Source organism: Hemitrygon akajei, chromosome 3 (genome assembly GCF_048418815.1).
Source record: "Hemitrygon akajei chromosome 3, sHemAka1.3, whole genome shotgun sequence".
Classification (NCBI taxonomy): domain Eukaryota; kingdom Metazoa; phylum Chordata; class Chondrichthyes; order Myliobatiformes; family Dasyatidae; genus Hemitrygon; species Hemitrygon akajei.
Window position 1 is genome coordinate 161,775,802 of NC_133126.1, and position 15,783 is coordinate 161,791,584.

The following is a 15,783-nucleotide window of genomic DNA, read 5'->3' on the forward strand; positions in this document are numbered from 1 at the left end:
TAAACTGAGGGATCTGGCAGTCTTTGTGCATTATTTGTAAATGTCCAGTGCATAGACAAAGTAATTAGAAAGGCTAAAAGAATGTTATCATTTATCATTGTCAAAAATGAATATAAAAGTAGGAAGGTTATGATGCACACATGGGGCACTGGTAACACCATACCTGGATTACCATAAACAGCACAGGTCTCCCTATTTGAGTAAGTTAGTTGTTTTGAAGAAGTCTAGAAAACATTTACAGGACCAATAAATGGAATGGGTTGTTCGTTCAACAAAGGCGTCCACTGAAATCAGACACGTCAGAGAGACTTGATTACAAATATGATTCTGAGGGGTCTTAATAGGGTGGATGGGAGAGGAGGTTCCCTCTAGTCGGAGAATCTAGAACAAGGGGTTCACTACTTAAAAATAAGTGATCACACATTTAAGAGAGATGGGCAAATTTTTGTCTTCTTTCAGCCAATTAAGTGTTCAGAATCTTTCTCTAAAAGTAATGTAAGCAGAGCCTTCAAATATTTTTAAAGTAGAGATTGATAGATGCTTGATAAATAAGTTGGTGTGGATAGGTGTGAAAGGTTACAAAAGGTAGAATGAAATGCAGAGTTGAAGTTAAAAGTCAGATCAGCCACGATCATGTTAGAAGGCCCCTCTAATCCAGCTCTACCAATTGGCCTAATTCAGCATGGTGCAAGCTGTCTTTCTGGGAAGAGTAGTGCTGACAAAGCAGAAATGATTCATGTTACCTGCAGCTTCATTGTTTTAGATTTTGGATGATTTGTTGGTGCCATGGCAACTATTCACTTGATATCAATTACTACTCTAAACTTTAATAAATGCATTAAATAACTTATTCACAAAGATATGCAGTTGAGTCGGTAATTCAGGGGCAAATTCAGTATATTCTACATAACACAGTCGTGAATGTATCCAACATCTTCAGGGACAGAAGGAAGGAAAAGATATTTGAAAGATTTAATTATCTTTCACAACTAAATGAAGAGTGTAAGCAAATGTTACTCATTTTCCCCCCTTAGAACAAAATTATTCCTATCAAATCTAGTAACCAGGAAATCACATGGCTGAATCCTGGTGACCTTTCCCAAATAATCACTCAACTGACTCGCATCTAAAATGATCTGGAAACAACCTCACTATTCGTAAGTTTCCAGCATCATGTGGATGGTGGATTAAATGAAGCTTATGAGTTTCGACAATGGCAAGTAATTTATTTATCTTTAATGAGGCATGGAAAAACCTGCCACAAAATCTCCAGTAACATGAATTACCAAACTTAAAAATGACCAAAAGTCCTTCATGGTGTTTCTTGGACACAAAACATCACTTTATATAACAGAATAAATAGCAGAATTATCACTTTCGTATTCCCTTAACCTTCAATTTACCCTTATTCATGCCAGACTTAGGGAGCACATTCAAACATGATAACAATTACGTTTGTGAAATATTTTCACAATATTCATTTGATTGTCATATTTCTAATAATCCTTTCAGGACAGTAATAGCAAACAAGGAAAATCAACAGATGCAAGAGAAATCATCTGGCCAGAAAAATTATTGACCATTAGAACTCCCAATGATGTCACCTCAGATTTCTATTATTTAACAAGTTTAAAATGACCATGAGGAATGTGGGCTCTGACTTGTCCAGATTATTAAATAGTCCATTTATGAACTTGGACACAACACAGCAAAGACCATCAGATTTTATAAACTTGTCCACAGCATAAGTAGCAATTTGGTGCTACTGGTGACAATAGTTTCAAGACAACATTTCATACAAGGCCTAACAGAAATCATGTTCCATCAATTACAACCTCATCAAATATCTAACAATTAGCAGTCCTCAACAACCAAGCATCTGGTTCCCATGAGGTTATACCATCACTTTTGATTATTTATATCAATGCTAACAAGCCAACTAGGAAATTTGAACATATAATAAGCATTCAAGCATGATAAAGACCATTGCAGAAGTTGAGAGTTCATGCAAATCTTCAGAAACTCTGTATTTCTGCACCGCAGCACAATGCTTTCCCAAACTGGAGCAGTTTTGGATTATATTCAAGATATATTATGAAAACCAATGACAAGACATGGACTCGGGCTAGATTTAATCTAAACATTATCTGGGAGTAGCTGGGAAACAGATACTCAGTTTACAAATAAGCATCTTGGTTTGTTTTTTTTAATGAAACTGAATATTGCATTCAAGCAAGGGTAATAAATTATTAGCAAGCAATTTGGCACCACTACTCTTGATGTGGCGCTTGTATTACTTTTGTTACTCTCTCCAAGGAGAGGCAACAATAGTTAGAGAATACAAGCAAGCCCTCGAAAATGCATGCCTGACAATAAAAGATCTCCAAAAGCTCTTGCTAAGATGCAAGTATGAATGCTCAGCAAGAGGTTACTCGTATTTTCATGCAAAAAGCTCTGCTTTCAAGGCATATGATAAGCAGTTTTACTTTCGTTATCTGAATACACCACTTTGATCATAAGTGATAGCTTTTAATTAACCACGAATGGTTCTTTTTACTCATTAACATTGTACCTCATGATGTAACTTTCAATGGAAATGTTTAATGACACTTAGAGTATCATATTGGACAGCCAAAGTCTGATACTTAATATTTTGGCATTCTCATCATTTCATACAAGATGAACAAATCTGTTAACAATTTTGAAATACATCATGTTCTCATCACTAAATGTATTGAATAGATAAATGCTAATCACTGAAACTTGTAACCAGTGTCAATGATTCTATAGTAAGTCCATTCTCTTTTCTATGCTGTGATTAATAACTAAGAAGCACTTAACTCCAGAACCAGGTATATTCTTACCTGTTCCATGTTTTGAAGGCATTACTGGCTCGTTTGTATAGGTATCCTTCCATGACAATGCCATTGGCAGCATCAGCATTAAATTCAATCTTGGGATCATCGCTGGAGAAATCCTATTTGATGTTAACAAAGTACAAAAACAACAATTACTTTATAGGCAAGACAGAAACAAAGAAAGAAAAAGAAAGTAATATTATATCATGGACATCTTATGAACATGCATATGTACACAGCATATGGACATAGTGAAACACTGGTAAAAACGATCATCTCTGCTGCACAGATTTTGCCTTTACAAGTTCCTAAACTGAAGGAATTAGTAGCAGTACTGGCTTAATTATAACCACAGTTCTTTTTCTGTAAAATAAAAGAGCAATGCCAGCATGTCAGATACTTTCCTTGTTTAGTTATACTTAAAAAAATGTTGCTTTCAATCTGACATATCAGGCTCTTCAATTAAACCATAATTGCTTATCAACATGTTCAACCATTGCACTTTTTCAGATTCATCTTTGTATGTTTTGTCATCTATTCTCATGAATATTTCATTTAGTCATCCTCACACCTTTTAATAAATTTCCTATCCAGACTTTTTCCTCAATGAACAACTAAAATTAACAATCCCCTAATTGCAACCATATTTTTAGCCTATACCATATTACATCACACATCTACGCTGCCACTCCATTATAGTCAAACTGATTGCAACTGGAGCAATGGATGGTAAACTAAGAAATAACAAGCAGAACAAAAGGATGTGTTAAATTTTAAAAATAACTTTAAGAAATCTAAAATACCCAGAAGGTTAAGTAACATCTGCAGAAAGAAAAACAAAGTTAACATTTCATGTTCAAGATCATCAGAATTGTAAATATGACAACACAAGTGATTTTTTTTAAGTTGCAAGAGGTTTAAAGAGGGATGGATAGGATAAAAGAAAAATCTCTGATAGGACAAGGCTGGTGTGCCCAGAAAATCCTATTGTTAACAGAGTAATAAGGAAATGGAGGAAACAGAGGTATGTGTTAAAGTTGTAAAATACAGGTGAGAGCTGATGCTGAAACCTAGAACTGAAGAGAGAACTAAGGAAATGTCTTAGTAGAACAAGCAGGATCTATGGAATTGATATTAAACTTGCAGCTGAGCTGGCCAGTTCAGAAAACAGAAAATATTTAAAAATCAAATTCAAAAACAGGCCAGGTAGTGAGTTTATAAAGCTGCAATGTTCTCAGTTGAAACATGTGATACTGTCTCTCAAGCTCGGGCCATGTCTATGCAAACGGTTACAGAGAAATGAGTCAAGGTGGGGACAAGAATTGGTACATAAAATAAAATACATCTCAAAACTTAAAGCTGTTAGTTATAGCACTGGCAGGATCATTAGTTTGCCTTAGTTTTCATCCTGAAAATCAGAATACATTTTGGGCAAGATTGGGATAATGATTTTACATCCCTTGAACTAAATTATGACTTTTTACTAGAGAAAAGAATCCTGAAAAAAATCTGAAAATTAAAATTAAATTTACAACTATTTTTGTGATTTGTAATTTTAAGTTCTGTTTCGATATAAAGAATCAATAAAAAATGGACATTACTACCATTCCATATGGATTTCTGGGTAAGGCTTAATAAGATGAAACAGTATTTGATATATCAATTTCAATTTTCCTGTGGTCTCAAACAGAAGATTAAGATTAGGAAGGAGCAAAAGAATCTAATTTAAATATTTGCTTTCTCTTCCTATGAATGCTGCTTGGCCTAGTGAGTGTTACCAGGATCTTTCATTTGCAGTATCAAGGATAACATCAATATCACAGGCAAGACGGGTGAAGAGGTACTGTAAACAAGTTCAGGGAGTTAGGTGCTAAGTTAAAAGACAGGATCTCAGGGTGGTGAATTCAGGAATGCCACACATGCCATGTGCTAGTGAGGCTAGAGATAGGAATACAATTTCCCCCTCATATTCCCCTTTCACCCTTAACCCATGACCTCTGGTTGTACCCACTCCTCAGTGGAAAAAGCCTGCTTGCATTTACCTTATCTATACCCCTCATAATTTTGTATACATCAATCAAATCTCCCCTCAATTTTCTATGTCCTGAACTATACAGTCCTAACTTATTTAATCTTTCCTTATTAACTTAGGTGATCCAGACCCAGCAACATTGTTGTAAATTTTTTCTGCACTCTTTCAACCTTATTTACATCTTTCCTGCAGGTAAGTAACCAAAACTGCACACAATACTCCAAACTGGGCCTCACCAACATCTTATACATCTTCAACATAACATCACATCGGTACACGGATTTATGAAGGCCAATGTGCCAAAACCTTTCATTATGACCCTATCCATCTATGACGGCACTTTCAACAGATTAAGGATCTGTACTGCCGGATCGCTCTGTTCTACCACACTCCTCAGTGCCCCAATGTTCACTGTGTAAGACCTATCCTAGTTAGTCCTACCAAAGTGCAAAAACCTCACACTTGTCCACACTAAATTCCATCTGCCATTTTAGCCCATTTTTCCAGCTGATGCAGATCCCTCTGCAAGCCATGATAGCCTTCCTCACTGTCCACTACACCCCCAATCTCAGTGTCATCTGCAAATTTACTGATCCAGTTAACCATATTATTAGCCTGATCGTTAATTGAGATGACATACAAAGAACCCAGTACTGATCCCTGCAGCACACCACTAGTCACAGGCCTCCATTCAGAGAGGCAACCCTCTACCACCACTCTCTGGCTTCTCCCACAAAGCCACTGTCTAATCTAATTTACTAACTCATCCTGAATGCTGAGCAACTGAACTTCCTTGATCAGCATCCCATGTGGGACCTTGTTGTCCATGTAGACAACATCCATTGCCTTGCCTTCATCCACTTTCCTAGCAACATCCCTGAAAAACTCTACCATGCACAAAACTATGCCCACTATCCTTAAACAGTCCACATCTATCCAAATACTTGTATATTTGGTCCCTTAGAATACCTTTCAATATCTTTCCTACAACTGATGTCAGACACACCGGCCTATAATCTCCTGGTTTATATTTGGAGCCTTTTTTAAATAGTGGAACAATATTGGTGATCCTCCAATCCTCTGTTACCTCTCTGGTCACTAAGGATGTTTTAAATATCTCTGCTAGGGTCCCAGCAATTTCTGCATTTGCCTCGCGTAGGGTTCAAGGGAACACCCTGTCAGGGTAGCAAACACTTCCTCCTCCATGTTCTGTACAGGGTCCATGAAGTTGATGACTCTTTGCCACACTTCTATAGACAGTGTGGGACTTGACAGAGGTCTACAAGATTATGAGACATAGATAGGGTGGATAGCCAGTACTTGTTTCCCAGGGCATGAACAGCAAACACCAGATGGCATATGTACAAAGTTACGGGAGGAAAGTTTAGGGGAGACATCAGGGGTAAGTTTTTTTTTAAAACAGAGAGTTGTGGGTGCCTGGAATGACTTGCCAGGGATGGTGGTAGAGGCTAAAACATTAGTGGTAGTTAAGAGCCTCTTGGACAGGCACATGGATGAAAGAAAAATAGAGGGTTTCGGGGTAGTGTGGGTTTAGTACTTTTTTTTTTAAAAAAAGGCATATAGGGGTCGGCACAACATTGAAGGCTGAAGGGCCTGTACTGTGCTGTAGTATTCTAGTGTACATCTCCTGAGTAAATACCGATGCAAAGAATTCATTAAGAATTCCCCTGTTTTGGCTCCACACATGGATTACCATTCTGGTCTTCCAAAGAACCAATTTTATTCCTTGCAATCCTTTTGCTCTTAACATAGCTGTAGAATCCCTTAGGACTTTCCTTCACCTTGTCTACTGGAGCAACCTCGCCTTTATTTAGCCTTCCAGATTTCTTTCTTATGTGTTCTCTTGCATTTCTTGTACTCCATAAGCATTTCATTTGTTCCTATCTGCCAATACCTGCTATGCACCTCCTTTTTCTCTTAACCAGGGCCTCAATATCTCTTGAAAACCAAGGTTTACTACACTTGTTTTATTTACCTTTTATTCTGAAAGGGACATACAAGCTTTGCACTCTCTACATTTCATTTTTGAAGGCCTCCCACTTTCCAAGTATACCTTCGCCAGAAAACAGCTTGTTCCAATCCACTTGAAAACCACAAGTTTTAAAACACTGTTCTGATACAAAGTGATGAAAATGAAGGGTCTTTCTGCTCCTATGCTTCTTAACTACTGTTCAGTGTTTCTTCTATAAATGCAGAATAATTCATTGTCTATTAATACAAATAGAAGACGATTAAATTACATGCATCTTTAGTGCAGTCAGGTCATCTGTTCCATTCTGTTGAGAAAACTAATATCTAGGAACATTTGGTACTCATGCACAACAACTAGTTAGAATATTTATTCATGGTCTTGAAAAACGATTTAAGAAAACAAAGAGCATTCTATAGATAGCATTAATGTTTAAGAAAGAGAAGTCAAATTTTAAACTCAGAAGGAACATCATCCACTAAGCACGTTACTGAAAATATTAACTTGAAGTGCCATATATTAAAAAAAACTTTTCCCAAAAACTCACCATATTTAATACATAACGAAACCTGAAGCGTCTCATTGTAAACAGGTCTTAGAAATAATAGCTATATTCCTGTGAAACTTTGCTATTTTTCTTCTGCCATGATTAAGGATTTCCATAACAAACACAAATTGTAGGTCTTCAGCTCAAGATACATAACTGCAAAGCAGTATCTGCTTAAACTAGACTCTTCCTTTAAAACTCCGACAATATTTTCCTCTTAATTCACTGGACTAAAACTAATTATTTATAACCCTGGATTCATCTAACAATAATGCATATCCCATTACATTTACAAGGATCTAGATTGTATTCTGTAACCTGTAGCTCCTCCTTCACAATTAATCAGCTAATGTCAGCCTGCAGTTTATGAGCATGAACGCTGAATGAGTGTGTACTATTTCCATTTAAATGTTTTATTAAAATGCTTCCAAAGCACAACATAAAGTGTTTAGGCCAATTGTTATTTCATTCATTTGAAATAAAATTAAAGCATTCAGATAAATTTAGCAAAAGTAAATAGAATAGTACAGCACATTACATCGGCCCACAATGTTATGCCAACCCTCAAACCCTGCCTCCCATATAACCCCCCCCCCACCTTAAATTCCTGCATATACCTATCTAGTAGTCTCTTAAATTTCACTAGTGTGTCTGCCTCCACCACTGACTCAGGCAGTGCATTCCACGCACCAACCACTCTCTGAGTAAAAAACCTTCCCCTAATATCCCCCTTGAACTTCCCTCCCCTTACCTTAAAGCCATGACCTCTTGTACTGAGCAGTGGTGCCCTGGGGAAGAGGCACTAGCTATCCACTCTATCTATTCCTCTTAATATCTTGTACACCTTTATCATGTCTCCTCTCATCCTCCTCTCCAAAGAGTAAAGCCCTAGCTCCCTTAATCTCTGATCATAATCCATACTCTCTAAACCAGGCAGCATCCTGGTAAATCTCCTCTGTACCCTTTCCAATGCTTCCACATCCTTCCTATAGTGAGGCAACCAGAACTGGACACAGTACTCCAAGTGTGGCCTAACTAGAGTTTTATAGAGCTGCACCATTACATCGCGACTCTTAAACTCTCGACTTATGAAAGCTAACACCCCATAAGCTTTCTTAACTACCCTATCTGCCTGTGAGGCAACTTTCAGGGATCTGTGGACATGTACCCCCAGATCCCTCTGCTCCTCCACACTACCAAGTATCCTGCCATTTACTTTGTATTCTGCCTTGGAGTTTGTCCTTCCAAAGTGTACCACCTCACACTTCTCCAGGTTGAACTCCATCTGCCACTTCTCAGCCCACTTGTGTATCCTATCAATGTCTCTCTGCAATCTTCAACAATCCTCTACACTATCTACAACACCACCAACCTTTGTGTCATCTGCAAACTTGCCAACCCACCCTTCTACCCCGACATCCAGGTCGTTAATAAAAATCACAAGAAGTAGAGGTCCCAGAACAGATCCTTGTGGGATACCACTAGTCACAACCCTCCAATCTGAATGTACTCCCTCCACCACAGGCACACCAATTCTGAATCCACCTGGCCAAACCTCCCTGGATCCCATGCCTTCTGACTTTCTGAATAAGCCTACTGTGTGGAACCTTGTCAAATGCCTTACTAAAATCCATGTAGATCACATCCACTACACTACCCTCATCTATATGCCTGGTCAACTCCTCAAAGAACTCTATCAGGCTTGTTAGACACGATCTGCCCTTCACAAAGCCATGCTGACTGTCCCTGATCAGACCATGATTCTCTAAATGCCCATAGATCCTAACTCTAAGAATCTTTTCCAACAGCTTTCCCACCATTGACGTAAGGCTCACTGGTCTATAATTACCCGGACTATCCCTACTACCTTTTTTGAACAAGGGGACAACATTCGCCTCCCTCCAATCCTCCGGTACCATTCCCGTGGACAACGAGTACAACTATAAAAGTAGTGCTATAGATTTTGATTAGGTACTCAAGAATTCTTCCACATTGTATAGTAATCTAAATCACTTTCTAGGGATGACCGCAAAAAAGGCATTGAGATCTAATAGTGCACAATGTTACATCAAACATCTTTAATTTGGGATCATGCTGCATGATCTCAAACTGAACATTTTTCAATGTTCTGTTCATGATGATGTGGTTTAAACATTTCAAAAACTATATTTCAGTAATTAAAAGTCAGCATCTGGTTACATTTTTTTTCTAAGTGCTATTAAATGCAGCCACATAACTCTAATCTTCTAACCTCAAAGAAATTGCCATGGGGAAAAACAACCTTCTTCTAGTAAAAATATTTTAAGTGATCTATGTAATGTGCTTCATAAGATGGAGGTGGGGGGAAAGAGAGAGGGGGTGAGGGAGAAATCAGGGGAATGAATATTTGTTCTCCTAAATCAGCATCATACTGTGCCAACTGAATACATCACGCAGCACATCCATTGAACCACACGTGCCATTTCAATATTTACTGTAGTTACAGTTGTGCACTCCTTCCAAAGAAGATTCAGCAGTAAACAACAGCTGCTGGAAAGAACCACTGATTCAGCATCCATACACTAAAAATACTATTAAAAAGCTAAGATTTCAAAAAACACATTCTTATGCTTAAACAGATTTAATAACCAGCCCTACAGTCCAATTGCACTAGAAATTTTCACCAAAATTTAGAGAATTTAAAAGGATCCAATGTCTGTAACTATCAATTGGTGCTGTTAGAGCAAATAACATATGTGCATTTTATGAAACCAGGATACACGACCAGAGCAGGATGTCAGAAAAGAAGATAAAGTTATAATCTCAATATTTGAATAGATCATACTCAGGAAAGCAAGCAGAAGAATAGATTCTGACACATCTTTGCTGGAGTATTTCAGATGTTACTGGATGAAGTACAACAATTAGTATGTTAAAATGTCTATGACCCAAGGCATGATTCATATCATTGACCCTTGGTGTACAGATAGATGTGGTAACTTACCTGAAGGGTGGCCTATGATAGGCATTTAGAGAAAAGAAAGAAAATCTATTATTGCAATGCAGGATAGACAGAGACACTAATTCCCATTTTTTGCTGCATCCCCCATTACATCTCTCTTGCTTGACTCTCTTGCCGTACATAAATACCAGAAGTAATTTATGATAGCCAGGTAAACTAGCAGCAAGTCTTTGGCATCTGAGTGGAAACCAGATTGCCTGGGCAAACTCATCTGGTTACAGGAAGAACATGCAAATTCAATCAGACAGCAAAGCTCAGATTTGAACGTGGGTCTTTGGAGCTTTAATGCAGCAGCATTGTTGAGCTAGCTACATATAAATTACATTATTGCTTATAGAGGATGAGCATGCTGGATGAACAGCAGAAACAGAAATCAGTTTAGAAGTGCACTTGCCATACCTAAGATTACATATATAAATTGTTTCCATTAGAAGGAATTTGGAAGCAGAGATGTAGAAGGCAGGTTAAAAATGAAAAGCAAAAGGGATAAATGAGGAAAGAGTGATTATAGTAAACTTTGCAAAAGCAAAATCATTTCACAACATTGAGTCTCAGAACCTAAAGAACAAATGTTATGCAAAATATCTCATTACTCAAACCATGCTTTTAAAACAAACAGGGATTACTGTGTGATGCCCATATAGATAAATGTACAATCCAAGCACCATACAAACCAATTTCCCAGACTTTATGTCAGATGCATTCTTTGATTCTTGCTAAAGATCCATGCTAGTGATATCAAGATCTGGAATCACTGGAAAGCAACTGCATTGTTTGCTGACAGTTACTATCCAAGCCAAACCAGAAAGAGCGACAACGTACAGTAAATACCACATATTCCCTACATCACAAGTCAGAAAGCTTGAAGAGATGAGAGAAGGGAAAGGATGCTTAAAAAGAAACAAAGTTAAATAAATCAAAAATCAGAAAGTGCTGGAAATATTGCCAGACCACATCTGCAGAAAGGGAGACAGGGTCAATGTCACGGTTATCTGGTCAATCAGTGAATGGCAGCAGTCAGAGACTGAGAATTTCAACAAAAGAAATAACAAATGAAAGAACATGAGAGTTGAACTGATCAGAAGAGACCCAGCAAGTTGGCTGGGCATGTCCTTGCCTCCCAGGTCAGTCGATATCATAGAAATGTGACTGATTCAGACCAAAAAATATCAAGTCACCTGAAGTTGTAGAATTCAACCTGAATTCCAGAAGGCCTAAATGAAAAATTGAGGTGGCCTTGTGGGTCTCAATTTGACAGTACACAATTATAAAACAAACAAGGATTGCAGATCTGGACTTGTCACAGCTTTCCACACTGAGGATTTTATTTTACAAGTTTAGGTGACTTGTTTTCTCAGCCTGGATTAATCATCCACCTGTAATATTAGTTCAGCTTGTTCCCTCTTCCCCATTCCCCAGCATCCCCCCAGCTTTTTTTTGGACAACATGCCCAGCCTAACTAACTGGGTTTGATTTTCCTGGTCTACATGTTCCAACTTCATTTTCTTTAGTACATGCTCTTTTGTTTATGTTCGCACCCTCTAACTTGACCCATCAGTTCATTGAACAGGTAACATTGTACAACACTGGAGATACACTGCCCTCTTCTATTCAATTCCTTCTTTAGCCTTTTACCTCTTCCACTTATCCCTTTGCAGCTTCTTACTTGATTACCCCTCCCCCACCTGATCTTATTTGTCACTCACCAGCTTGTTCTCCTCCCCCTCCTTTCACTTTATTATTCCAGCATCTGCCCCTTTCTTTTCCAGTTCTAATGAAGGTTCTCAGCCTGAAACATCAACTGTTTATTCCTCTCTATAGATACTGCCTGTCTTCAAAGTAAATTTATTATCAAAGTAATTATGTCACCTGAGATTCATTGTCTTGAGGGCATTCACAGTAGGTACAAAGAAACAGGCTACGTCCACACTACACTGGATAAATCCGTAACTGAAGCTTTACCTCTTCATTTTTACCTTCCATCCACACTAAAACGGTGTTTTCATCCCCCGAAACTGGAGTTTGTCAGAAACTCTCTCCAGGGTGTATAATTTTGAAAACGCCACTTGGGCAGCTCAGTGTGGATGGGGTAACTGGAGAAATCTGAAAACACTGTCATGACGTGCATGAACAGATGGTGACAGCAGCGCGCCATTTCATTGTTTTCTTGAACGCAACCTAACAATTTCAGAACAGACGGCAACAAGACTGAAGCCAGAAGAGTTAGAAATGTACTCACCAAATACTTTGACCCATAACTTACTGAACAAATAAGTATACTCATTTTCCCGTTTTCTGTCCTTGCTTGTATGAAGGTGGTTTACCTATTTATGCAAGTACTTCTCTGACAGCCTGTGTAACAGCCTAATGTATCATTGTATGGAAATACAAGATAACACTGATGCAGACATGCTTTATACATTTAACAAGGAGCTTTATTAATGCAACAGAGTTAGTCAGTTTTTCAATGTTCGTCGTCAGCTGGGTCATACTGTCCATGAACTCCCTGTCGGTTGCCTCCATACACTCCAGTATTTGTTTTTTTTTACTTTTAAGTGCTCCTGCGTGAGAGCCAACAGCTGTCCATCGTTTAAGTTTTTCTAAACTGTAACTGAACAAACACGCACCGTCTTTCACAGTAAGATTCGACACCAAACAAGTCGCTTGTTTTCGGTAGATCTGTCCTGCACATGCGCAGGAGGAGGAGATTCGTAGAAATATCCCTTTCAATGTGGACAGAGATATTTTTAAAAACACGTAGAGTGGACACCTATCGTTTTTACACAAAACCGGCGTTTTCAAAATTATCCGGTCTAGTGTGGACGTAGTCATAGAAACATAGAAAACCTACAGCACAATACAGGCCCTTCAGCCCACAGAGTAGTGCCGAACATGCCCCTACCTTAGAAATTACTAGGATTACCCATAGCCCTCTATTTTTCTAAGCTCCATGTACCTATCCAAAAGTCACTTAAAAGACCCTAACGTATCCACTTCCACCACCTTTGCTGGCAGCCCATTCTACACACTCACCACTCTAACAATTACCCAACATCTCTTCTGTACCTACTCCCTAGAACATGAAACCTGTGTCCTCTTGAGGCAACCATTTCAGCCCTGGGAAAAAGCCTCTGACTATCCACACAATCAATGCTTCTCATTATCTTATGCACCTCTATCAGGTCACCTCTCATCCTTCGCCACTCCAAGGAGAAAAGGCCAAGTTCACTTAACCTGTTTTCATAAGGCATGCTCCCCAATCCAGGCAACATCCTTATAAATCCTCTGCACCCTTTCAATGGTTTCCACATCCTTCCTGTAGTGAGGTGACCAGAACGGAGCACAGTACTCCTAGTGGGGTCTGACCAGGGTCCTATATAGCTGCAACATTACCTCTCGGCTCCTAAATTCAATTCCATGATTAATGAAGGCCAATACACTGCATGCCTTCTAACCACAGAGTCCACCTGCGCAGCTGCTTTGAGCGTCCTATGGACTTGGACACTCTGATCCTCCACACTGCCAAGAGTCTTACCATTAATATTATACTCTGCCATCATATTTGACCTATCAAAATGAACCATCTCACACTTATCTTGGTTGAACTCCATCTGCCACTTCTCAACCCAGTTTTCCATCCTATCAATGTCCCGCTATAACCTCTGACAGCCCTCCACACTATCCACAACACCTCCAACCTTTGTATCATCAGCAAACTTACTAACCCATCCCTCCATTTCCCCATCCAGGTTATTTATAAAAATCACAAAGAGTAGGGGTCCCAGAACAGATCCCTGAGGCACACCACTGATCACCAATCTCCATGCAGAATATGACCCCTCTACAACCACTCTTTGCCTTCTGTGGCAAGCCAGTTTTGGATCCACAAAGCAATGTCCTCTTGGATTCTATGCCTCCTTACTTTCTCAATAAGCCTTGCATGGAGTACCTTATCAAATGCCTTGCTGAAATCCATATACACTACATCTACTGCTCTACCTCCAACAATGTGTTTAGTCACATCGTCAAAAAATTCAATCAGGCTCATTAAGCATGACCTGCCCTTGACAAAGCCATGCTGACTATTCCTAATCATATTATATACTTCTCCAAATGTTCATAAATCCTACCTCTCAGGATCTTCTCCATCATCTTACCAACCACTGAAGTAAGACCCACTGGTCTATAATTTCCTGGGCTATCTCTACTCCCTTTCTTGAATAAAGGAACAACAACAATAGAATCAATTAAAATCTACACACAAAGACAAACAACCAAAAGATGAGGAATTGTGTAAATGCAAAAAGAAAAAAAAACAAAGTAAGAATAATAAATAAATAATATTGAGAATACAAGTTGTACAGTCTTGAAAGTGAGACAATGGGTTGTGAAATCAGTTCAGTGCTGGGGAAAGTGAAGTTATCCACTCTCACTCAGGAATCTGAATTGAGTAATAACTGTTCCATCAGGAACTTCTGCTGAATTCTTCCAACATTTTGAATGTGTTGCTCAAGATTTATAGCATTTGCAGAACCACTTCTGACAAGATAACATTGCTTATAACTTAGTGCCTTCAAAAAGTATTTAGCCCACACAGCTATTTTCATAGCTTACTGTCTCATTTTATAAACTTAAAATATACTGAAGTAAGATTGAGCTAATTTACAAAACACTGTCCACTATGCCAAATCAAATCAGCAATTTACTAAAAATTAAAATCAAAATTGAGCCTGAAAGTAGTATTCATCCCCTTTGTAATTACTATGCTAACTTTCCTCAGGTGCAACACTGTATATTACCTTACCAACTAGAAAATTGGAGAATCACCTGTTTTGATGAATTCATAAAAATAAGTAACCCCCTCTCTGTAAGGTCCAACAGTATAGTAGATTTTCAACAGGCCAAACCATAATGAAGACAAGTCAGGGAAATAATAATAGGGAAGCACGAATCTGGGGAAGGGTACAAGACCACCCCAAAGGTACCAAACATATCTGAGCTCAGTGCAGTTCAACACAAAAAGGTGAAAAAAATATGAAACCAAAGCCACACTGCCAAAGTGAGGCTGCCCCTCTAAACTTAGTCTCCAGAGAGGAATGGCACTTCTAAGAGAGGATACTCCAAAGCCAGTCACTCTGAGTGAGCTGCAGATGTCAACGACTGAAACTGGAGATGGTGTTCTTGACTCCACAAACTCTAAGGCCTTGCACAAGAAGGGTATTTACAGAGGAATGACAAGGAAGAAACCCTCGCTAAAAAAAAAGCATACCCTTGCCCGTAAAGACTGTGCAAAGCATCACATCATAGATACTGTAATGATGTAGAAAAAGGTCTTGTGGTCGGATGAGACAACAG

General features: G+C 38.6%; 1 protein-coding gene across 3 annotated transcripts in view; it reads right to left on the reverse strand.

Moving 5' to 3' along the window:
* LOC140725567 (arf-GAP with coiled-coil, ANK repeat and PH domain-containing protein 2-like) overlaps positions 1 to 15,783 on the reverse strand; it is a 128,932-nt gene that overhangs the window by 37,187 nt on the left and 75,962 nt on the right. For all 3 annotated transcript variants that reach the window (XM_073041184.1, XM_073041183.1, XM_073041182.1), the window contains exon 10: positions 2,865 to 2,977. In XM_073041184.1, coding sequence (XP_072897285.1) covers positions 2,865 to 2,977 — 113 coding nt within the window. The remainder of the gene's footprint in view (positions 1 to 2,864; positions 2,978 to 15,783) is intronic.